The sequence below is a fragment of the Palaemon carinicauda genome, chromosome 35 (assembly GCF_036898095.1).
Source record: "Palaemon carinicauda isolate YSFRI2023 chromosome 35, ASM3689809v2, whole genome shotgun sequence".
Taxonomy (NCBI): domain Eukaryota; kingdom Metazoa; phylum Arthropoda; class Malacostraca; order Decapoda; family Palaemonidae; genus Palaemon; species Palaemon carinicauda.
The window spans coordinates 56567000-56593862 of NC_090759.1; the positions used below are offsets into that span (position 1 = coordinate 56567000).

Sequence of the window (26863 nt, forward strand, 5' to 3'; positions counted from 1 at the left end):
GCGCTTCTGGTCGGGCGGCCTGGCCGAACCAGCCCGGGTGGTGCGACCTTCGGGTCAGAAGGAACGGTTCCCGCTGTCGGGTCAGCCCACGGGAACCGCATCCTCGGCACCCAGAGCTTTGGGCCGACGAGAGTCCCCGCTGAACCAGCGTTGCTTGCGCTAACCCAGGCCCCTGGTGCGGACGTCCCCGCAGATGAAATCCAGTACCTCGGCAGGACGGCACCCCTGGCCCCAAAGAGCTAGACGTCCAGTCGGCGTGCCCGGTAACCCAGCTCCCCGGCCCCAAGCCGGGTCCTCGGCTGACGGAGAGGAGCGCTCCCTGACGGGGGACTCCGTCTATAGGAGAGTGGTTAGCCTTTGCAGAAGACACCACAAGTACCGGAACCTGCAACTACGGATGTAGTTTCCTGGAAGTCAAGCCTTTTTGAGGATCATGCAGACTCCTTACAACCTAAGACGTCCCTAGCACTTCCTCTACCCGAGGTCTAGTCCTAGAGCAGGATTATGTCGGCAAGGTAGTGGCCAGCACTGCCGGGGTCCCCCAACCTTTAAGGGGGGGTCAGCAGGACATCCTTAGTCAAGGCGTTTCAGACAGTAGAGCCTCTTCAGCCCCAGTCTGGTTCTCGCCAGCAGGAGCCTCCATGATGGAGAAAATGTCGAGGAACTTAGTAAACGTCCCCTCTAGGCTGGACTGGTGGGCTTACTCTTTGGGAGGTGTACAAGCCTCCTTTGACCCCGAGGACCCTGTCCAGCAAGGCCTTCAACCCTTAGGTTATTGACATATCAGTCTCTCACACTAACAGCTAACTGGGTGTTCTGGAAGCGAGACACTGTTCTGGCGAAGGTGTCTTGGAAGGCACCAGACAGGGAGACGCGAGCCATTCGCAGCTTTCCCTTGTGGGGAGAGTCTCTGTTTCCTCGGAAGAAACTAGAAGCCATAATGGAGAAGGTCTTGAAATAGAAGGAGACTAACGTCCCCAGACCTACGACTCCTAGGAGACCGCCCTATAAGAGGTCTGTCTCGGATAGTGCCGCGACACCCCAAGCATCTACCAGCACTACGAGGAGAGAAGCCCCCCTCTTCCTCCTGGTCCGCAACGCCTCAGCCCCTCCGCAGGGGAGCTCCAGCGCCTCTAGCTCCTTCAGGTCGGGTTACCCCGCCTCTAGGGGAGACAGATCAGGCTGCCCCTCTAGAAGAAGATAAGACTGGGAGGCCCCCTATCCCCACCCAACCCTCGGGTTGGAGGATGACTCAGACGTCATTGGCAAGCTTAGAGGGCTCAAGGAGCGGAACCTTGGACAGTGTCCTTACTAAAGAAGGGCTACGGACTTCCATTCCTAACGGAACCACCCACGCTTTTTCCGGCCAACCGGATAGAATGGCTAGATCCCAAAGACCTGTTAAAGAGGACCGCCCTTCAAGAGGAGGTGTCGTCCATGCTAGAGAAGGGTATCATGGAAGAAGTTCTTCTCCCAGGGCCAGGTGTCTACAGTCGCCTATTCCTGGTGGAAAAAGCGACTGGGGGGTGGAGACCGGTTATAGATCTGTCAGCTCTCAACAGGTTCGTCAAGAAGACGGACTTCAAAATGGACACGCAGAATTCAGTCCTGCTGTCCTTGAGGGAGAAAGATTGTAGGATGACAATCGACCCCAAGGACGCATACTTCCAGATTCCGGTCCACACCTCGGGTCGGAAGTTCCTCCGGGTAAAATAGGGTTCCCGGATCCTGCAATTCAGGACCCCTTTTTCTTTGGTCTGTCAACAGCGCCCCAAGTGTTCACGAGAGTCCCCACGGCTGTCGCAGTGGGGGCGCACGAACGAGGCATACGCCTTATCAGATACCTGAACGCCTGGTGGCTTCTTCCCGCCTCAAAGGTCCTCTTGGAGGGACAAGGGAGAAGTCTCCTCCAGTTTTGCAAGGATCTGGGGTACTGAATCAACCCGAAGTAGTCAAATCTATCCCCTTCCACCGGAATGAACTACTGGGGAATAACATTAGACATTTTTTGGGGAGAATTTTTCCCTTCGGAGAATAAGATAAGAAACCTCAGGCTCATTAGTCAGCCGTTCCTGTCAGAACACCCCAGGAGGGCGGAAGGCGGGCAGAGGCCGATAGGTCACCTGGTCTCACTGGAGAACCTAGTTCCCCAAGGGAGGGTAAGGCTCAGATCCGTCCTATGGAATCTCAGGAACCTCGGGTGACAGACGGGTTCGCAGCAGGTGCTAATCCCAGTCATTCCAGACACGAGACCCTCCCTAGAATGGTGGCATTGCCAGTCGAACTCACTCAAGGGGACGTCCTTCAGGACCGGCCCTCCCGAGTTACTACTGTTCACAGACGCCTCCCGAGATGGGGAGCCCTTCCCCTCGACGAAACGGCACGAGAGACCTGGTTAGAAGGGGAGAAGCAACTCCACTCAATGTCCTGGAGTTGGAAGCAGTCCAGAAGGCGTGCCTACACTTCGCAAGTCCGCTAAAGGGGAACACCGTGGCGTGGATGAGCGACAACGCCACGGTAGTGGCATACATAAAGAAGCAGGGTACGTGTAATCGAAGGAGTTGTGCGATCTCACCATAGAGAATCTAGATTGAGTGGAAGAAAATCAAGGGGTGATGTTATCAAGGTTCATTCCCGGGAAGTAAAACGTTCTGGCCGACGGCCTCAGCAGAATGGGCCACATAGTAGGGACAGAATGGTCCCTTCTCCCAGGAATAGCCAAGCTCATCATTCAACGCTGGGGTTCCCCGGTGGCTGACCGCTTTGCAACAACCTCAACGCCCAACTCCCAGTCTATTGCTCCCCTGTACCAGACCCGAAAGCTTCCTTAGAAGACACTTTTCACGCTGATAAGACAAGTGCTCAGCAGAGTAAAGACAGCTCGAAACCTACAGATGACTTTGGTAGCGCCCTGGTGGCTGGAGAGAGAGAGTGGTTCGCGGATCTAAAAGACCTATCGAGTCAACCGCCGTGGCCTCTGTCCGTCAGGTCAGACCTTCTGCACCAGCCTCACTTTCTCAAGCTCCACGACAGGCCTCTCTCCCTACGTCATCACGACTGAAGACTAAGAGCGGCTCCTGAAGAAAGAAGGATATTCTTCCTCCACGGCTAAGAGAATGTCTCTATTCCTAAGAAGTCGCCAACCGCGGTCTTCCAGACAAAATGGACCTCCGTCGCGAAGTGGTGCGCTGAGAGGCACATTAGACCTCTTAAGGCCTCTGTCCCAGACATGGCAGATTTTCTGGTGTTTCTCAAGGACAAAGCGGAGATGTCAATCCCAGCCATAAAAAGGGGTTCGGGCTGCCTTAGGCCAAGTCTTCCTCCTGAAGGGCATCGTCCTGGGGGCCTCGAGACACAGCGATGCTTGTCAAAAGCCTCGAGCAGTCTTACCCCCCTCAGGCGGGAAAGGTGCCCCAGTGGGACTTAGGCAAGGCCGGAAGATGATGTGTCGCTCCCACTTTGAACACTTGAAAGATATCGTGAACAAAGATCTCACCCTCAAGGCCGTCTTCTTGCTGGCCTTGGCGTCCGATAAGAGAGTGGGAGAGATACATGGTTTGTCATTCAACTTCTCTCACTCCGACCAGGTATCAGGAACCTCTTCGTTTCCACAGGTGTTAATAGGAAGCAAGTTTCCGAGAACACCATTTCCTGCTGGCTGAGACAAGTCATCGCTAGAACCTATGAAGAGGATAAAATGGCAGTGCCAGGCACTCCCCGGACCCATGACATCAGGGGTCTGAGCACCCCCTTGCCCTTTGAGAGAAACATGGCGGTGAGGCAGATCCTACAGACAGGCACTTGGTCGCACCAGTCAACCTTTACTGCCCACTACCTCAAGGGTTATTCAAGAAAATCCTTGGACGGGTTCTCCATTGGGTTCGGGCTGCCTTAGGCCAAGTCTTCCTCCTGAAGGGCATCGTCCTGGGGGCCTCGAGACACATAGCGATGCTTGTCAAAAGCCTCGAGCAGTCTTACCCCCCTCAGGCGGGAAAGGTGCCCCAGTGGGACTTAGGCAAGGCCGGAAGATGATGTGTCGCTCCCACTTTGAACACTTGAAAGATATCGTGAACAAAGATCTCACCCTCAAGGCCGTCTTCTTGCTGGCCTTGGCGTCCGATAAGAGAGTGGGAGAGATACATGGTTTGTCATTCAACTTCTCTCACTCCGACCAGGTATCAGGAACCTCTTCGTTTCCACAGGTGTTAATAGGAAGCAAGTTTCCGAGAACACCATTTCCTGCTGGCTGAGACAAGTCATCACTAGAACCTATGAAGAGGATAAAATGGCAGTGCCAGGCACTCCCCGGACCCTTGACATCAGGGGTCTGAGCACCCCCTTGCCCTTTGAGAGAAACATGGCGGTGAGGCAGATCCTACAGACAGGCACTTGGTCGCACCAGTCAACCTTTACTGCCCACTACCTCAAGGGTTAGGCACTTGGTCACACCAGTCAACCTTTACTGCCCACTACCTCAAGGGTTATTCAAGAAAATCCTTGGACGGGTTCTCCATTGGGACAGTCATGGCCACCCTCCGGGCTGTGTAGCGGTAAGGCCAGAGGCTGTACCCAACGATGAACACATTCTTCGCGACTACATCCGGAGGAAATCGTCAGAAGAATTTTTAAGAGGTAAAATCTTAGGTAATAGCGTAAGGTTGCGCAGTTACCCTCACTCCCGTACTCTGATAGGCCCCGCATTCCATAGCCCTCTAGGCCCTACGTGCCGAGTCAAGTGTCAGAATAGCACTCCCGCCTCCTAAAGTATAAGTCTCCTAAAGAAAGTAATTCGAGGTAAGTTTCGTGTTGGAACAAATCAAAAATTTTAAGTAATTTTTATTTTTCCTAACATACTTACCGAGAATTACTTTCGGGTAATGGCCCTCCCTTCCGTCCCCGAGTGCCATCCTTCCGTTGCCAAGTTGGGCTATACGACGAACTTAATGAGGAGAATGGCCCAGAGAAGCAGTGACCTGCCCTAATCCTGCCCTCGGGGCGCATTCGTTGGCGGCGGGGGTAGGCCTATAGGGAGAGCGGGGTGGGGGATAACGGCGCCAAAAACCTTGGTCGAGAAAGAGAGAGCACCAAGTGTCTCCTAAAGAAAGTAATTCTCGGTAAGTATGTTAGGAAAAATAAAAATTACTTAAAATTTTTTATATATATATATATATATATATATATATATATATATATATATATATATATATATATATATATATATATATATATACAGTATATATATATATATGAACAGTGGAACCTTTACATACGAATGTCCTAACATACGAATTTTCCAACATACGAAGTAAAATTCGACCAAATTTCTGCCTCGACACACGAAGTGTTGCTCCAACTTGCGAAGTAAACATTACGCGTATGCGTGGAATTTTCTCGAATGCGTTCAGCGTCGTTTGTTGTTGACGCCGCTAGACGGCAGCACATCGGAGGTGAGAAAAGGAAGAAGTCTATGCTTTCATTAGAATTAAAGCAAGAAATAATAGAAAAGCATGAGCGAGGTGTACGTGTTAGCGATCTGGCCAAACAATATGGCCGGAATATGTCTATGATTTCGACGATCCTTAAACACAAGGCAGCCTTTAAAGCAGTGAAACCTTCGAAGGGGATCATGGTTATTTCTAAACGTCGTAGCCCTACTATGGAAGAGATGGAACCTTTTGTTGATCTGGATAAAGGACAAGGAGATTGTTGGCGATACGATCACGGAAACGATCATTTGTGAGAAGGCCAGCGCTATCTACAGTGACTTGAAGGCGGCGGGCTCTGCGGGTGACGCGGGGGAGAGTTCAGCCGATCCTACAACGGAGGAATTCAAGGCGTCTCGAGGTTGGTTCGAGAAATTTAGGAAACGGACCGGGATTCATTCAGTTGTTCGTCGTGGAGAAGCTTCGAGTTCGGACCCCAAGGCTGCTAAAGACTTTGTTAAAAAGTTTGAAAGCATCGTGGCGAAGGAAGGTCATGTAGAGCAGCAGGTGTTCAACTGTGATGAAACCAGTCTGTTTTGGAAAAAGATGCCTAGTCGAACGTACATTACCGCCGAAGAGAAGAAAATGCTTCGACATAAGCCAATGAAGGATCGGTTGACTCTTACGCTTTGTGCCAACGCCAGCGGGGACTGCAAAATTAAGCCTTTATTAGTTTACCTTTCCGAAAACCCTAGGGCATTTAAAGCACATAGAATTAATAAAGACCTGCTACATGTTCTATGGCGTTCTAATTCTAAGGCTTGGGTTACTAGGCATATCTTTGTGGAATGGGTAAACGTAGTTTTCGGCCCTGCTGTCAAGAAGTATCTTCAGGAGAGGAATTTGCCTTTGAAGTGCTTGCTTCGTTTGGACAGTGCATCCGCTCATCCCCCCCCCCCCTGGACTCGAGGATGATATCATCGACGAATACAAATTCATCAAGGTGTTGTATCTTCCACCGAATACCCCCCCTATCCTCCAGCCCATGGACCAGCAAGTCATCTCAAATTTTAAGAAGCTGTACACCAAGCACTTATTTAAGCAGTGCTTTAATGTCACGCAAAGTACCAACTCAACTTTGCGTGAATTTTGAAGGAGCCACTTTAATATCGTGCACTGCTTAAAGATCATAGACCAAGCTTGGGAGGGAGTAACTCCTCGGACCCTGAATTCCGCTTCGAAGAAGCTTTGGCCTGATGCTGTTGCTCCCCGAGATTTCAAAGGTTTTGGCCCCGAGAATGAACCTGTGCTTGTCGCCGAGGGAGACGTCGAAGAGATTGTATCTCTTGGCAAGTCCATGGGTCTGGAGGTGGATGAAGATGACATCACTGAACTCGTCGATGAGCATCATGAAGAGTTCACCACCGAGGAACTCAAGGAGCTGCAAGCCATGCAGCATGATGAGTTCCAAGCGCAGTTGAGTGAGTCGGAGGAGACCGAGGAGGTAGGCCAAATCTTAGGTACGGCAGAAATAAAACAGATGTTGGCATATCAACACGTGGTTGATTTCATCGACAAGCATCACCCACAGAAACTTCAGGTTTGCCGTGTTGTTGCGCAGTTTGATGATGTTTGCCTAACGCATTTTAGAAAAATCCTCAAAGGCCGTACTAAGCAACTTTTACTCTATAGTTTCTTTAAAAAATCTTCAAAACGGTCTAGTGATCATGATGAAAAGAAAGAAAGTGAAGCAAAGAAAAGGAAGACCGAATCGAGTGAAAGTGATGAAAATTAAAAATAAGAAAAGAAAAAATGAAAAAAAAAGATATAAAATTATAAAAATGAAAAAAAAAATACGCAAACCAAGTTAAGTTAAAGTTCACGTAGTAGTGTAAGTTATCGTACACGTTATCGTACAAAGTTACAAAGTCACCGTCCCTACCTCCTCGCTGATCTTCCGTCTACTCCTGCCTAGCAGTCCCTACACCTGCGCTGGCCTGTCGCTAAGGTAAAGTGTTACATTAAAACCCCTTTTTTATTTATTATTTCATTATTATTATTCTTTTGTTAAGTGTGTATGTATTTATTATATTTTATAAATGTTATGTGTAATTATGTGTAGCCATTTATTAAGGATATATTATGGGTTTTTAGGCTGAGGAACGAATTAAATGAATTACCATGTATTCTTATGGGAATATTTGCTCCAACATATGATCGTTTTAACATACGAAGCAGTTTCTGGAACGAATTAAATTCGTATGTAGAGGTACCACTGTATATATACATATATATATATATATATATATATATATACATATATATATATATATATATATGTGTGTGTGTGTGTGTGTGGTGTATATATATATATATATATATATATATATATATATATATATATATATATATATATATATATATATATATTCATTTTATTTAATACAGTTGTAATTATCCAAAGCATATAATAATTCCCTGTTCATATAAATATTGCTTTCTGTTCAGGGGGGACTCTTAGATACAGTTGGTGCCGTATGTGTTGATGGTGCTGGGTATGTTGCTAGTGCGGTGTCCAGTGGCGGTCTTCTTCTCAAACACACAGGCCGCGTTGGACAGGCGGCAGTGTATGGTTGTGGATGCTGGGCAGAAAATAACTGTGATGGTATGTTAATAATAATATAAGTTTTCATTCATAGGTCATGTCTACAGTAAAAGAGGTTTTTAAGATTCATCTTTTAAATGGAGTACTTTGAACCGCATTGTGCTTTTGAGTCTTATAAATAGTTTTGTATCTTTCTTTGTCATTGTACTTATATAGAATTTTAAAACAGTTCTCATGTGTAGTTTGACACTGAGCATTCCAAAATATAGACTTCAATATGTACAGACTAATGTTTATGTATTTTCCCTTTTAGCACTGTGTTGAACAAAGTACTATTCATGGTTATTTCACTTTTAATGAATTTTACAGTTCTTGAGCATTGTTTGACAGTAAGCAATCCAAAGCTTTGACTTCATCTTGTACTGGGTGATGGTTATGTTCTCTCATTTGCAGCACTATATTGAACTATCTGTTTTTTATATCATGAACAAAAGTATGTAAGGAATGCAAATTTATTTGATTTTTAAGTATGATTTATGATTTGTGTCAGGTAGCGGTGTAAGCATAGGGGTCAGTACGACCGGGTGCGGGGAGCACCTGATCCGCACAATGTTCGCAAGGTTATGCGCTCGAGCTGCTATATCACCATCGATGGGGAGAAACATTGTTGATGCAGTTACTACACACTTCCTTGGTAAGGGTAACTTGCTTTTTTATTGTTTAATCGAGTTCTGAGATGGAATGCCATTTTATTCAATCTGATTCCTTTTGAAATTACTGTAATAAAAAAAATAAGACACTGTACTGTACAATCTAACTTTAACATAATGCAAGTAAAATAAGAAGTAAGTAATGTAAGATATTGGAAAGCAAAATTATGAAATTTTTAGAGACAAAAGATGAATAATTAAGACAAAAAGAATAACAAAGCATGAAAAAAAATTGAGTACTCTTAGACCCCGAATAGTGCGAGCGTGAATAGTACTAATCCCAAATAAAAATGTTATAGAATAAATGTTAGAATAATGCAAGCTGTGTTCTAATAGTACGAAGCCAAATCATTTTAAAGGAAAATTGTATGATGGGTAGTACGACATCCTGTGATGTAATACTGAGGCTGCACTGTCAAATGACAATGAGGAGTCTGTTCCCTCCTCCAATACCTCTCTCTCCCCTGTAAATAATTCCCCTAGTTTGAGGTAACTCTATATCATTACATTATTTTTGTATATTATTACTATACTCTTATCATGTTTTTAATCATTATCACTTTATTTTGTCGTATTTATATAAGTGAAAATGTTTCACCTCCCTAAACTCATGGTTCATTATCTACCTATAGATATGCTAATTGAGTAGTACAAACTTGAACAGTACAACCTCATTAATCCAACAAATTCTCATACTATTCAGAACCCAGCTGCACAGGTAAGGGCAACGTAGAGTGCCACTTTGTTTCAGCTGGTTTGGATTACAGGCTATTACCCGTTTTCAGTACTGTATCATGGGATTCCTCATAAACCCAGGTACATAATCAGACTGGTGAAAAGGGTACTTCTTCTTTGGATGGGTTACTATCAAGTAGTGGATGTACTGTATATGAAAAACCTTATTTACCATACAGTATTGCTCGTGTACTCAAATTAGCGTCAGCATCAGACGTCTACCCCTTGTACGTTGTCGACGTTTTTGTTTCGGAGAGCTCGTCTGCTGCCCTGCCAGCTGCTCCTGCAACTGCGTCTTCTCCATCTTCCGAGGTCTGTGCTCCTTCCCCTGATGAACATCCTTGGGGGAGGAGAGCAAAGTCCTAGGCATGTCTCTCCGACAAGTGTTTCCCTTTCCAGTAAGGGTCTCACATAGAGTCTCCTCTTTCGAGGCCTGCCAATCCCACGCTCGTACGTCGTCGGTTGGCACTCAAGAGTCCTTTCACCTCTAAGTCTCCTCAGTCTTCTTCGGAAGAAACTGTCCATCCTGTCGCCTCTAGTTCCCGACCCTCGCCTCCGCCTCCGACCTCATCTCAACATCTCTGTCACACCAGGCTTTTGCCCAAAAGGATGTGGTGGCCGAGGGATTTCATGAGCAGGTCCCCAACGCGGATATCGCTAGGCTTCGAAAGTCCTCCATGGAGGGGTTCTTCCTCTTCGAGCCAAGGGACGTCGAGCAGGCTTCGGAGAGGTGGAGGAAGTCCAGCACAGATTCTCTCTTTTTTAGGGCCCTAACAGCTCGGCCCTACATACCTCTAGCCCCTCCAAAGACCAGCCGTATGGAACCATCAACTATTAAAACGGCAGCAGTTTCAAAAAAAAAAAAAACAGGTGTCTTAGAAGCCCTTTCCTGTCAAGGATGGGAAAGGCAACAAGTCCAATCGTGGAGGAAAACATCAGAGAGGTAGCTGTAAAAACTACTAATGCTAGAAGAGGTCATCTCCCTGCTTGTCCACCATTAGGGGGATGCCTACAGAGCTGCTGGCCCAGGTGGATGCAGCTCCGGGCCGAACCTTAAACGATCTCTCTGATTCGTTCAGGGTTTCGCATCCCGTTCATTTCATCTCTCCCTCCACTGACCAAGAATCCAGTGCTTGTGAGCTCCTTTGTGATGGGATCAGCAAAGGGGCAGGTGCTTCAGGCCAAAGTCCAGACCATTTTGGAGAAGGGCTTTCTCCAGGAGGTCCTCGACAGTTTACCAAGCTTCTTCAGTCGACTCTTTCTTGTGAAAAAGGAGTCTCGAGGCTGGAGACCAGTCACTGATCTCTCAGCTATGAACCAGTTTGTCGAACTGACTTCGTTCAGTATGGAGATGGTAGAAACGATCAGTCTAGTGGTAAGACCACAGGACTTCATGTGCACACTGGATCTAAAGGATGCATACTTCCAGATCCCAATCCATCCGTCAAGGAAGTATCTGAGATTCAACATCGACAACAAGATATACCAGTTCAAGGTGCTGTGTTTCAGCCTTTCCAAAGCACCTTAGGTCTTCACAAGAGTGTTTGCCCTGGTGTCATCTTGGGCTCACAGGTTTGGCATCTGTCTCCTTCATTACCTGGATGAGTGGCTAATCCTGGCAGACTCGGTGGCAACCCTTCTTCAGCACCGAGATAAACTTTGGAGACTGCCAAGATAAGATCTGAGGATCATGGTGATCTCGAGAAGTCTTCTTTGCTTCCCAATCAAAGACTGGTATACCTTGACATGGTATTAGACACCAAACAACACAAGCCTGCCCATCAAATGACAGGATAGCAAGGCTGAAGAAAGTCGCAAGGCCTTTCCTCAAACAAAAAAAACTCCCAGCCCAGAAGGGGCTATGTCTCCTCGGACATCTATCATCCTTGGCCCGTCTAGTTCGCATCTGTCGTCTCAGGATTCGATCTCTCCAGTGGCATCTGAAGTCCAATTGGAAGCAGGCCTTCGATTCCCTGGATAATCTAATTCCCATTGGATAAGAGGAAAAGACGGATCTCGAATGGTGGCTGGCAGACGAGAATCTGCTAAAGGATTTCGATCTTCTCGTCCCTCTTCCTAATTTGATGCTGTTCTCGGACGCATCAAAAGATGTTTGAGGCACTACCTCAAGAGATGAGCAGCAGCTCGTTTCAGAGCCCCGTCACTGAATTTGAGCACGGGCAGAAATGAGGAGAATCACGGAAAACACAATCTCCGCTTGGATTCACAGGGTCATTGACGTTGCTCTGAACCCTGACCCTCCTCCAGCACGTCATCCCAGAGCCCACGATGTCAGGGGCGTAGCTATGTCTTTGGCCTTCAAGAACTACTCTGTGACGCAGGCATTGCAAGTGGGCGTGTGGAAACGCCAAACTATGTTCACCGCCCACTACCTTGCACGGCGTGATACACAGGAACCTCGATACATCTTCTATCAGTCCCGTGGTGGACGCACAACAGCTGGTTTAGTACCTCAAGCTCTTTATTGGACAAGTAGCAGAAGGTTGAGGGCATAGGTTACCTGGGTTTTAGTCTAAGGGAATGAAAGGGAAAGTCTGGCCCTTTTCCTTTCTTCATCCTCCCCTCTCTTGGGGAAATCAGCATCCTGGGTCCTCTGCACAAGAAGACCTTAAACCTCTGCAGGTAAACCATTGCTCCCTTGTGTATCCTAGTATTGTCCCAATACTGTTGCATCCCCATCCCCTGGCGAGGTGGTATTGGGAATGTCTTGATCTCCTCGACTATTCCTTGCAAGTCTCAGAATAACCTTTACCTTTACAGTCACATTGCTAGTTTCTCTTCACACACAGCTTGCGTAGGCCTCGAGGTGTTAGGGTCTCCTTATTGTCGCACTAATCTCTGCACAATAGGGAGTACCCCAGGTAATGCCAAAAAGCCAGATTAGCAGGGACATCCACCCTCTTAATGGGTGAGTCACCCCTATAAATAGCGTTAGTTTGTTTTCCAGTTACAGAACAAATGACAAATTTGGAGGTAATTTGTATTTTTCCTAACGATACAAACTTTAGCTATTTATACATACTTGCCTGCCAACCCTGCCCCCTGAAGTCCTACCTCCAAGCAAAGTGAGCTCAATCACAGGTGTGTGAGTGGCAGGGGTAGCAAGCTACCGCCCCTACCCCTTGCTAACTAGCAGGATGGGTAGTTAACCTTAGGTAAATTTTAATGCCTCATCCTTTCAGCTTCGCCATTAGTAATACCTCTATAAATAGCTAAGGCTTGTATCGATAGGAAAAATACAAATTACCTCTGAATTTGTCATATTTTAACATCAAAATATTTCTGCTGCAGTAGAAGGTTGGCATCAACTCATGTAAGAATATACCCTCAAAGGATAAATGACTCCTGGCAAACATATCTGATTTTTTTACGTGTACAATAGTGAACATCAACTAGCATTTTAGCAGGTGCTCTTGAATCGGTTTTTCTGCAAATTTTTATCAAAGTAGCTTGCTTCCTTATGTCAGTTAACACTTCTAGTTTCCAAATTTGAATGTATCATGTAAAATTGTATTTCAGAGTCGGAATTCTTAGAAGGAGTTCACCCAAGGATGGCAGGTGCTTTGATACTGCGACATGACCCCCAAGGATCAGTGAGCGATCTGTACTGGCTCCACACAACCCGCACCATGGGTGTTTGTTACATGACAACTAATGACCACAAACCTAAGGTATGTGCCCTTGTGGAATGGGTAATTTTAATTGTAATGTTCTATTATCTTAATCTAATATTCTATTTGTTCCTACATGAATACAAGCCACCATTCTATGATAGCAGTATGGTTTTTTTGGCTGGAAACAGCCGTTTAACTTTTAACAAGGTACCAATAGTTACTGGTTGGTGACGGGTAAGCCGTGCCCACCTGACAGCCCGCTCTGCACTCACTATTGATTTTAAATGCAAGCAGAACAGATGTACTTATTATGCCTCTCTACCTTCCCCCCCCCCCCCCCTACCGAGAAAAACTGGATAAATGTTCAGACAAACCATCATGTTTGAGTGATATTTCAAAGGAAGACGACAAGGATATGCATTTTTTCTTTGGATAAACTGTAAATGTGAAACATTTATCTGTGCAACTTGCTGTTATTCACTTCATCCTTGCCCCTCTTTAGTGACACAACTACCATATTGCTGTCATTCTCTCGCTAGTGTGGACTTCCGACGATGACAACTATGTAGTACAAGCTAGGGTGTGCAACCTAGTTCCAACAGTAAGGCACTTTGGATATAGACGAAGGATGGAACGTTTGGACTTGTTTGATTTACAACCTCGACAACTAAGGGGACAGTTAATAGAGGCATTCAAAATTCTTAAAGAAATAATAAATGTAGATTACAACAATCTATTCACGCTTAATACAAATCTATCCAGAGGTAACGTATACAAACTGGAATTGAAAAGATACATCACTCAATGGGCAATTTTTTTTTTTTTTACATACAAAATAGTTAATATTTGGTATAGACTTCCAGCAGATGTAGTAAACAGTAACATGGTACATGAGTTCAAGAATAAGTTAAACAAGATCATACGAACTCTTAATTGCTTAAACTAAATTGCTCTACCAAAGAGCAAATGGAGTCTCCACGGATGGACTAAAAAGTCTTTGAGACATCCAAAATCCTTGTGTATCTCTCTCTCTCTCTCTCTCTCTCTCTCTCTCTCTCTCTCTCTCTCTCTCTCTCTCTCTCTCTCTCTCTCTCTCTCAGAGATATATATATATATATATATATATATATATATATATATATATATATATATATATATATATAGGGGAAGAGGAACCCATGATTGGTCTCTTCATTCTTACGAGAGATGAGATATTCATGCTGTGTGAGCATGAATACAATCCTCTATACCCTTGTGATTTGGCTCTGGGAGATCGGTCCTTTCATTATCAGTCGCTACTAGATTGTTCACCACATGCTTGTTCTCTCAGTCGGGCACATCGTGTCTGTTCATCGTGTGATTGTGACTTTCGAGCCACAGGTAGTGTTCCTAAGCACTGCGGGAACCAGGTCAGCATGCAACAAGATCTTTTAACCCTCTGAGACCTCCTCATCATTTAAACACTAGGGGACAGGAACAGGTGACCTCCCAGGATTGCAGCGAATGTTTTATGTTGAACAGACTGATACAAGTCTCTTCATAGTTTATATGTGACAGATTTATTTTAATGGTGTTACTGATATTAAAATATTTAATATTATTCATTACTTTGCATGTAGTTTATTTCTTTATTTCCTTTCCTCACTGAGCTATTCTTCCCTGTTGGAGCTCTTGGACTTATAGCATCCTGTTTTTCCAACCAGAGTTTTAGCTTAGCTAGTAATGGTAATAATAAAGATCTCAGGCTTTTGTGGTTAAAAAAAGTACAAATTACTTTAAAATTTGATATTTTGTTAGTACAGTATTCCTTTTGTGCTGATGTCATCTGTTTGGAGGCTTTGTTAAGCAATATAGACAAAGGAAGGTGTGGTCAAAGTTTTAGTGATTGTCTTATTCTTTTGAAATGTTTGAATACATTGTTCTCAGAATTATTCAGGTCTGTACTTTTAATATAGTTTAATTTTTTATTATCCAGAGCCATGATGCTGATATCTGATTCGTATGTTATCCGTGACAACTGATTTACTTTTGGGTTTGCGTTATTTTAACAGTTTCGTTTTTATTTCAAGAGAAAGTCATACTACAGGTTTATATTTTTTTCCAAAAATTTCTTTTATTTTTTTACAAATTTTATAAACATTAGTTAGGTCCTTAAGAAATCACTCTCCTCTCCAGATTCTCTCAGGTGTATCCAGGATTTCAGTTATGATGCTCTGATTTGTGAAAGTAAACTATAAATTGTGTACTTTACTGTAAGCAAGCTATTGCTATTTATATCTATAGATTTACACATTTTCCAAGATAAGCTATTACAGTATATGCAGTACACAGTTTTTTCTCATGTTGTGGCTCAGAGGATATAATGAGTACAATTTTTTGGTTTCCTATATACAGTAATATACTGAAAATTGTGGTTTTGAAGTTGAAAAACCCGCTGATCATTCTCAGGATTGATTTACTTTAAGCCTTAATTAATTTTCTAAATTTCATACTTATGAAAAGAGTGGGGAGGAGTAATGTGTTTAGTGCAGAACTGAGATAAAGTTTGAAATCTCCAACTGATTAGCATGCGTAAGTTATCCACTTCTTTTCTCTCTCAATAGGCACAGTTTTCTGAATTGGCGGAAGAAAAAATTGGCGTTGCAGTTCATCTCCAAAGTAAGTCTTTTGGTGGGGGAATACCTGTAGCAACCCCAATTGCGGGAATGCGAGCAGGTCCATCCCATGGGGAGGCTTCTGGTCTCTTGGTAGGAGAAGAGCAGGGAAAAAGTGATTCAAGTGATGAGGAAGAAGAACCAGGATAACACACAAAGGAAACAAGTAAATAAGCCTGAGAGAGAAGCAGAAATTATGTCCTGTTCCTTCAGCAGTGTTGCTTAGTTAAAGCAACGGTGATATAAATTTTTCTCATCAGGATTTTTAGATATTGATCTTCACATTGGTGGAGCAGCAAATTAAGAAATTCTCTCAAGTATGATAAGATACTCATATTAGAATGTTATGATGACAAAATCTATCAATGGTTAGTAAAAAAGAATACTTGCAGCATTATATCTGGACTTACTGATGTTTCAGCATTCACCAGTTTCCTACTTCAGTGTCATCCTGGTAAAGGTTCTAGCTATCAGATGGGAGAAAGTGAAAACTTCCAATTGCATTTGTAAGATAATGTTTAGGTGTTCTTTCCAGGGTAGTTATCAAGACATTTAAAATTGTATTTTTTTTATCCAGTTCTTTTAGATGTAGGACATTTTCTCTTAAGAATCACTGCCAGAAGGTCACAATAACCACTAGCAGTACTTTTTTAAAAGCATTTCCATTTAAACACAGTTCTTTCCGTCAAGTGCATTAAAAAACCTGCAATAGCTGAGTGAGCATCCTTTTGATTATGTTGAGCAAAAACTATATGCGTGGAGTATAGTGCATTATGTATTTTGAAGTGCTTGCCATTAATTGTGGGCAATGAAATATCAATAAAATCATATTGCCTTATACCCTTTATACTGCATATAATTTTTTGCTTGTTTTATTGTATGAGCATAATTTTGAAGTATGACATCATACTGGGATTTATTGTGAATGCATACCTTGAGATATTTTAGCTTTCATTTTGTTTTCCTGTAGTTGCATGCCATATTTCATAATCTTTTATGTGCATAGCAATATTTGAAAAAATTATTATTAGTAGTTTTTTAAATCATGTCTTAAGAACACTGTTTGGATTGATGAAGCAGAGGCAGTTAACTGAAGATCTAGAATTATAACTTTTCATTATTTAAAGACAAGGTTTGCTCACAAGTTTAAAACTGAATGGAAATATTATTGATTCAGATACTGTACATAGTTTCTAAGTATTAGCTTCACTTAATCATTAATTTTGAAGGCCAATCAGTTTTGAGTCTTCCGGGGAGATTTCATAAATAAAGAAATATCGTCATTTGAAAAATGCTCACTCATATGTTGCAGGTGATATCGACTGCCACGGGTGCAGATCAACTCCTATCCTGGCTATCATCAATCTATTGTCAGTAGAGTAACATTAATTTTGATAAGATATAGTCAGGTTAGGTTAAGTTTCTTTAATAATTAGGTCTATTGGTTTGATTTTGACAATAGTTTGAGATGAGTCGGTGATTCTTCGGCCTGGATAGGAGTGAAACAAAACCTGACCACTGCCACACAGGAACCAATCACTACCTCAGTTGTGCCACCAACCAACAGTCTGTCACTGTCCACATTTATACATTTGAACTCAGGGTTGTTTTTCGCCATTCCCCTTCATACTGCTGTCCCTTTGAAACCATAGATACACCTCAGCTATTGAGGATTTTATAACTGAAGTACCTTTACGTACGTACAGTGGGTTTTTAGGTCCATTAGTATTAAGAAAGCTCTTATCATATATTTGAATCATGGTTATTAACTTCAGTTTTGTGGAGAGAGTAGACTAGATAAAATGCACAAGAAAATAAGTAAGAAATTATAAGATTTATTTTATACAGTAATGCCATAAAATGGTTACATGCACTTAAAATGTAAAATTATACATGAAAATAATGTATACAGGCAGATCAGGACTTTTGATCAGGTAATGGTTTAATTGTATGCATTGAGATATCTCGACCAACCTTGCCAAGTACATCTATATGTAATCATATAAATTCTATTTCTGATAAACTCGTACTCTCTTATATTTGAATTGCAAAGTCAAGTTTGTTGATAACACTCCAACCCTGTTGGAAGGCATTTCTGGCCTTAATACAATAGAACCTAGAGAATCATTATAGTTGCCATTAATGGATTGAAGACCCTCCTCATGATAACCAAGAATGTGCAGAAAAATGTACGTATGTAGAAGTATTATCAGAACCAGCTTTAATTCTTGATATAGTTTATGATTGTACACATACTGTTTCCTCAAAGCATTCCCAACTATCCTAAGCATGTTGTTGTATTTTATGAGAAGGCAGCTAAAGGAGTCAAATGTTGTGTAGCCACTGACAGACTGATTTTCTCAGGGTGGAAATTGCCGCTACTGCTGCTGCTGGTGCTATTGTTCACTGTGCTCTTACTACAATTAAGGGTAGATATATAGTTATGGTCTTTACTACACAAGTAATGACCTCACAAGCAACCGGATGAAACTTTGTGTCACGGGAGTTGGACGGTGCACACAGTAGAGTTGAAAAATATGACACTCAATTTTTTTTTTTTTTTTTTGTAGTTACTTCTAGATGATCAGTGCTTATCATGTAAAGAAGGCAAGGGAAGTAATAGAAGTAGCTTATATGATTACTGCAGTGCAGCATTTTATTATTAAATCCAGAGTGATGTTTTCATAATCTTATCAGATGGAGGAGTCATTTAATATACAATATTTTGTCAGGGCTCAGAGTTTTAGGTGAGATAGAATATATACTACCTGTTGATGGTAGATTTTTTTCATTGTTATTTTAATTTAGCTGTTATTTGGATTTCCGTCACTTTTTCAACTGTGTCCACAGTATTTAGTAACAGTTATGAATGTTGGCAATTATGCTTGCATCCCTCAGCAATTATATAAATCAAATAAGAGTTTTTTTTTTTATTTTTTTATTTTTTTTTTTTTCCCCGTTCATCTTGAGATGTGTTCCGTCCAAAACTCTAGATGCAAGAAACCAACCAATGATGACGTTGATGATAACTTTCTGTGATGACTAGCACTGCCAGCTATTATTGCTTCCCCTAATTAACTTATTTAATATTTTTAATGATTAATCATTGTTATTGATACATTCCATATATTGTTGGTGCACATTTATGTTATTGATATGTTTTCTATTTATCAGTAGCTATAGATAGCCCTGCATCATGGCTCCAGCAGCAGTAGGCTAGCAGCTAAGGGTTCCACACTACTTCACCCTGAGCCATCACCAAGTGCCTCGTTAACCACTTTACCTCAAAAATTTTCCATAGTAATTCATTCCAGGGGACTCTCCCTTATCAGGGGGAGTCTAGTTGTGCCCGTTTATAGTCAGTCATGAATACAGATGTGGAGAATCTTGTTATTAATGTCTTCACTTGAGGCTATACATCAATAGATTTCATTTTCATGGTAATAGCAGAACTCCGCACTGTTACACCCGCCATAGTTCTCTCATCACTCACACCTAGTTATTGAAAAGATGGTGCTGGCTTGCTCATTAGGGTCCTTGCATTCTGTTAAGAGCGTGGCCCATCCATGTGCAAGTTACTGATTAGGGACACCATCTTCACTAACTGAAGTCTGTTATCAGTTTTTTTTATGATAATATTAGTGTTGCTGAGACATAACCATATTTTTTTTGTATCTTTTGTAGTTCTAATTGTAGTTCAATTTTGTAGTCCTTTAGCTTTATTTTTATGTTGTATCTTAGTGTATGTGGCTAGGCTCTGTTGCTTCTTGTAGATATGCTGCAAGATATCACTCAAAATGGGTCTCGTAAAATGTGAAAAGCTCTTGAATGTAAATAGTACTTTACCAATAAATTTTTGTATATTTCAATATTGTTCAGTTAACTGTATGTTATTAAGTAGAAATCTCTCAAGTTATCATAATTCTTCAAATTTGAATTTTCATTTTGTTTTTTCAGGTATAAAAATATTGTTTCAAGAGTTAGTAAGAAAAAAAGAATTTAGCAAGACCACACTTGTTGATATTTTGCATTTGGATAATATTAATAATGATGTTGTGGTGATTTTTTTTTCACTGTAGTCTTAATTGTTGGTAGGTTATTATGCAATATTTTTTTTTATTTAGTATTGCAGATGATATTTTTGGGCTCACACAAGAAGCCCTTAACAATGGTCCCACCCTCACTCATATCCCTCACACAACCCAAAGAGTTTTATGGCAATTGTACAAATATTGCCCCAATCCCCCAACAGGTTATTTTTTACCATTCTTCCTATTTGATGTCTGTCTTTGTTTCGGAGACCTTTCAGAAATATACAGGTAAAGATCCAGGTAATGTTTTCCAACTGTATGCACTCATATACATTAGATCTATTTAATGTTTCTAGATCTTCAATTTGTGTATTCTTATCCTAATCTTGTAATTTGCTGAATATACTGTGTTCTTTAGTTTTTTCATGCTGAACTACATATTATTTTTATGTAATAATTTACTTCTAGTGATGCATCAAATTTCCAATTAATGAGTACATCATATGATGCATAAATTTTCATTGTTCATGAATTATATAAATAGAAGCCATTTACATATTTGTTCTAGTATAATTTTCAGTACAGCGATTAATGCCTTGATTATTGAACAGACATGTATTTATGCATAATCAGAGGAATATTGCTCTGTTAATAAGAAATAAAGAGAAATGCTAGGTTAAACCAAACTAGTTCAGTATTATACCGGCTCATTTTTACCTCTTAATTTTTCTTAAAATTTTAATGATTATTGTTGTCAAACATTTATCCTAAAATGTCAAGCAGTTGCCTATAGAATAAATAACCTTGATCTTTGGTGTAATATTCATAAAAGGTATTTTCACTTTGTGTCACAGCATATCCATGTACAGTATTTAGATTTGTTATGGGTATCATTTTTGTAATTGATTTTGCATAATATTTGTAATACTCATTATTATAAAAAGTATAAAGCTGTGTATTGTAATTTTCAAAAAAGGAAGTGATAAAGCTAAATTATTCAAGACAGAGCTTGAATGGTAATTTTTAACTTTCTATTTAGTCTAAGTATTATAAAAAATAATGTTTTGGCTGGCTGACATTTGCATTGGTATGTCTTTGTATTGTACTTGAGAAAAGGTCTAAAAATTTTACGTTATTGTTGGGTGATATTGACCCAAATAATTTTATGTGTTGAAAATTACAGTGTCTGATGCTAGGTAATTACCAGCTAAGAATCTGCATTCTTTTCAGTACTAGAAATTTGGGAAGAGAAAGTGATTTTATGTTGCCATTGCTAGGTAATGAATGTGGTGCAATTGTTTCAAATTAAAAACAAAGCAATTGTCTATTTTAATGTAACATGATTCTCATGTAATTAATTATGGCTTTGCATAAGTCATTTTTTTAGAGAGCAGTGGAACTTCACGATTTAGAACAGCAAGTTGTAATATTGGTATTCCAGTAGAATGGCATAGTTCATTGTTGATTTTATTTGTGCAGAATTTTAATCCTGTTCTTCAGTTTAGATTTGCAAGGGATGTTTTTGAAGTTGGTATAGCACTAGTAAATCATTTAATTTCGAACAGCTCTGAAGTCATGTGTCTGAAACGAGTGCTTTGTGTGAATGAAGTGTATCCACTAAGGTGTTTTTATTTGCATTAAAGTTTTATTGATTAAAATATAAATATTACAATGAATAGCATATAAAACTATGTTCATTGTCTAAGTGTTCATTTATGTATTGGAAATGAAAATGATTTTTCATTACTAATTGAAGTTTGGCAACAGTGAAAGTCCTTCCTTTAAACCAGGAAATTATTGTTAAATCTTAAAAAATCTCTACTGTGCAAATGCCAGCCAGCCACCTATGGAAGGAGTCACAGGCAAACTGATTCAGGTACTTTCATGCAATTAAGGTTCATGGAAACCTTTAGTTTGTTTTTTGACAACTCTTCTGGGAGGCTTTGTGACGTTGCTCAACCATTGACCAAATGATTCCAAGCCACGTTGTCGAATCCAGCTACCTCATGCAGTCAGCAATAGTAATAGACTATACCAGCTTAGAGGCAAAGGTTCTCGGTGTATGCTTGTTCGTCTGTGACGTGTAATACTGTATACGTGTTCAGATAACTCATTTTTTGTGTCATGTTTGCTTATTAATGTTGTTGTTTTTATTATTATTATTTTGTGATTTGCAATGGATATGTATTGCATATACATTATTTTGTGATTTGCAATGGGTATGTCCATATACATGACACCAATGGTACTTGTGGCTATCCACAACAATGATTAAGAACTGACTGGTGCAAGACTAGCAGTAAAATTTCAGTGATTAAAACTACTCTGATAATTAATGAATTTTGGGGTCAATTGCAATTGTTTTATGAATCATGCTCAATATTTTGATAAGTGTGAATGAACGACACTATTGTGTATTTGAAAATATAAATGTTTGAATGAATAAAGATTTTAATCTTTCAAATATATGTTGGCAGTACTGCATTGCAATATTGTTAGTTATATTACTGGTAATTGTTTTTATGCCATTCAAGGTTGCTATAAGCTCATCTTTGCAGCAGTATCAGAGGATACTTTACTACAGTACATCAATCTTCAAAGTTTTGAATAGGAAAATTACAAAATATTAATGTAGTTATTACTGTTTATATAGTTAGGGAATTTTCCTCATTCACTATCAGATAAGTAAATGTAAGTGGGAAAAAGAATTAAGTATGCCATTTCTGTATTCATATAGATTTACAATGATATGTGGGATAATGCTAAAATTTCAAATCAACTTTATTATTTTCTTGGATTTGCATGTGGCTTTCAGTCTAATAACCTTACACAGTAACAATAAAATTATTTGGAAATAAGAATACCAGATAACTTTGGTTGTTAGATAATTATTCTCATTCAAAATTTCATATCTCTATTGATTAAATTATTTTTCCTGGGACATCAAGGGCAAATTTCAGATCTTTTATGAGCATAGATTAAATAAAAAAAGGGCATTTGTAACAGAAGACTAATATCACTTGGCCTTTTGTTATAATGAATGTAGCGTACTCCCCGAGATGTTCAAATCTCTTGCCTAAGGCAACTCCCTACATCCCATCATTAGCTGTGTTCTGATGCATGTCCCAACAAAATCTTGAGCTTAGTCGCAACAAGGCTGTGGTTATTGAAATATGTTCAACTTTTGTAGGCTTGTCTAAGGCAAGTTGAGAATGGTCTTGTTTTAATTGTTTTTGGGGATAAAACACATCCAACAAACTTTATGCTCTCATTCATTGTTTATTGCTCATATTTAACTAAAACTCCACATTGTTATAGTATCTTCATTTTAAGCTCAATAGTTTAGTTACAATATAGTAATGTGTTATAATCTAATCTATAAATGAAAACCATTTTTTTTTTTTTGTCTTCTATTAAAGAGCTGATCTTAAATCATTTGTATCTGGCAGATCACATAATTCACAGGCATTTTATTTGTAAGGTAATTAATTTAACAAAAATGGTTATTTATGATCGGTCAAAGATTGTTGCCAGCAAATATTGCATATCTAGTATTTCTAATATGTTCTTCACGTAGAAGGTGGAGTTGAAATAAAAAAGAATATTTAATTTGCATTCTTTTTATTCAGTAAATGTTATTAAAACTACTTGAATATCAGATATAAAACATAGTTAAAACTATAATTCAAAATCATTGTTGACCGTTAACATCAGATTTTTTAAAGATAAATCATGAGGGTTTTTTCATGCAGAAATTTTTATGAATCTAGAATATTAAACAGTGCTCTCTCTTGGCACCCAGTGGTGTCTGGACAACAGTTTAACCTTTCTTGTACATCACTCCTATGACAGGGTTATAAGGAGTTGTTTTCTGAAATGCAGTTTTATTTTTATCATGAATTACTTTTCATTCATTTTAGATAATAGCATGTGCTTTTTTTTTAAGAAAGTGGTAAGAATGACCCATTAGACCTGAGATTTTATAGTTTTAAGAACCTTGTACCTTGATTTCATTCTCAGCAAAATCAATTACTGTTTAAGTTTGCTTTTTGATTTGCATGATTTGTCTTATTCTTGACAGGTTTGGCATTAGTATTGTGCAACATAATTTAAACTGAACAGCTAATTGATAAGCTGGAGTTGTGAAGAATATCGAAAACTATTGTACGTGTAATCTTCTCTCAGATGGTAATGAAAAAAATCATTGTTAACTTATTTGTTGTATGTCTTGCATTAATAATATTGACCATTTTATTGATAATGCAGACAAATCACCAAGAAACCTTCTCTAAGCTGGGCTTAGGAGTGTTTAATCATAACCACTGTTGCCACCACAGTGTTATTAATTATAAGGGCCCATAGAATCAACTCCACTTTCTTGATTGATTGGAAGTACAGTTTAGTAAATACTGTACATAAAAAAAAAAAATTTTGTGGTCTGGGACAGTTAAAAATGTCATGCCAGTAATGGTATTCTCATCAGAAACTCCCATGTTTTACTTATTTAAGTTTAATGTTCCTTAGACCGAAGAGCTAGTGAAATCAGTTCTATTTGTTTTTCCTAGGAGTTGATTGTAGTGTTGATATTGGCAGTAATAATTAGTTTGGTAAAAAAAAATTGGTGTACAGTACATGTAGATAATTAGGGTGACTAAATCTTTTTTCTTTTTGCTTGTAAAACTCCTATTTTTCAATTTTCTATTTTTTTTCATGTAATTTAACTAGTAAAGAAAAACAAAATAGGAATGGAGAAAGCATAAAGTCACTGTGTTGTTCAACTGTGGTAATGGTTTAACATTCCACTTGACAATCCCACCACTTATAAGGAGATGCGCAGATTAATAAATAAAGTTTAGTTTTTTTTAAATTGAATCAATGTTACCATGTCACCAATGGTTTGTGCACTTTTTATTTTGACATTTTGTGTACTCCAATTACTCTCAAAGCTGCGCCTCTGCTTATTTTTGTATTTCCATAGACCAAAGTTTTCTATCATTTGTACAGTCAACTTGCATTTGCCATTTTGTGCCACTTGGTTAGTTGCATTCTTGATGTAAATTCAGTTATTTAAGTCTATTTTTGAAGAATGTTATTTTTAGATTGGTCACAGTAAACTGTGCATTAGCAAAGCTGAGGCAGAACAGAGGAATACGCGTTTTCTTGTCCTTTACCACTGTTAGTAATGTCATTTTGAATGTCAGTGATTCTGTGCATTCTATTGCATAGAGCAAGTTTGTAGTATACTGTACTGCATTCTCAATAAGTTTAAGAAGTACGTACATGATTCCCATTTTTAGATGCTCACAGGTCTTAGCAGAAGGATTTTCTTCTTAATGAGGTACAGTATAGAGGAGGGGAAAATTATTAAAATTGGACTGCTATGTGGAAAGGGACCAAAGGGAAAATAAAAGGTAATACATAAAGCAGTGCAGCTGGGTCATAAAATCCTTCATTACTGCACAAAGTGCAATACCTCCTTACGAGGATTATTAGCTTATTAAAGGTGAGTATCAGATAATTTATTATTGAAGCTCCTCACAAGTCAAAACCATTTCCTGGAACTTAAATTTGATATGAAGATTCATATCTAGTTCTCATGAATTTATAAATTCAACAGTGAAAACCTTATTTTTGGTTTGGGTTGGCCAAAACTTATTATATGTGGTACATTACAGGCCCTCACCAACCTGGTTGGGTTTGCTACAGAACATCAAATAATGCTGACCTTTCCTTTCTACCAAAATTAGAGATGAAAATTAAATTAAAATCAAATGATTAACCAGAAACTGTTTCCTTTTTTTTCTTATTCCCATAAAGATAACTTTTTAATGGTTGAGACGAAACGACCAGACAATGGCTGCTGGTGACTCAGTAAGTAGATTTATAGTCTCCCCCAAGCATCCCATCTCTAGCTTGTGAAATTATTCAGCTGTAGTAAATCTATTACTCTTCCAACTTTTATTTTATTGTAATTTTGATGGTCCAGAAGAAATGTGTCAATTTGTAGCCTTAAAGGCTCGGAAAAGTTTACGTCCCTGTGTGCTGAAGGGTCTAATGTAGTCAGCACATTGTAGGTACATTATTGCCTTAAAGTTTTATTATGCCATAGCTACACAATTATTTACCCTTCTACCATACCTTTATTTCAGTTTACTGTTCAACCTCTAAATCCTATGCAGTCGGATCTTGAGTAAGAATTGATCGAGTAAATTTAACTTTTCTGATGGAATGTTCTTTTGGAATTGAACATCATTGTCGCTCCATTACTCTCAATGTGGGAATGACCATATGAAATTTGAGGAAGGTTCACTGAAGTAAAACTAATTTTCTGATTATTTTGACCTATAGGCTACTTACCAAAAATGAATTGATCTCTTATCCTATCACCACTTAAAATGGATATGTAGGCTACTATTTTTAATATGTATATGATCAGACATAGTGCGGAATTTAAATAACATCACGCTATCTAGTGATGCCACTAGGACTATAGGAATGGGACTATCATTTTTTTAAATTTTCAACTTTCATCATAATTTTGTTTGAAGTTGCACTTTAAAAGCATTACCTCTTATTTTTTTCATCTAATTCTGTAATTTGTACATATCAATACTGCAAAACTCTTATTTTCAACACAATTGTAAATGACATTCACTGGGTCTAAATACATAATCAATTAAAGTTAAAAAAATCACTTAAATTTAATAACAAATACCTTTTCTAATTTAAAGTTTTTTTTTCTCTCTCTCTAACCACGAGGCAACAAACAACATCGGCAATTGATTTTAAATTACCACAACCACGAGGAATATTAGTAAAAAAAAGATACCATCATTTATAAACTCTAACTCATTTTTCTATCATTGATTCAATATCCAAAATCTTTTCAATGTCTCAAATTCGCCCGTTGATCAGTATCTTTTTGTTCTTATTTTAGATAGTTGATACAATGATAAATTCCAAAGCACATGCTGTATATTCTTTTGTTTCGTCATATGTGAAATTTCCACAGACTAATAGATTCTTTAATTTTCATTCCATCTCAATGTAACCATTAATGAGGAAGTTAA

At 39.6% G+C, this 26863-nt stretch overlaps 1 protein-coding gene across 1 annotated transcript in view; it reads left to right on the top strand.

Annotated features, from left to right (window-relative positions):
• Window positions 1-24942, top strand: part of Tasp1 (Taspase 1) — an 86115-nt gene extending 61173 nt beyond the window's left edge. The window contains exons 7-10 of the mRNA XM_068359051.1: window positions 7932-8088; window positions 8579-8722; window positions 13014-13165; window positions 15712-24942. Coding sequence (XP_068215152.1) covers window positions 7932-8088; window positions 8579-8722; window positions 13014-13165; window positions 15712-15912 — 654 coding nt within the window. The 3' untranslated portion in view covers window positions 15913-24942. The remainder of the gene's footprint in view (window positions 1-7931; window positions 8089-8578; window positions 8723-13013; window positions 13166-15711) is intronic.
• Window positions 24943-26863: the final 1921 nt, after the last annotated feature.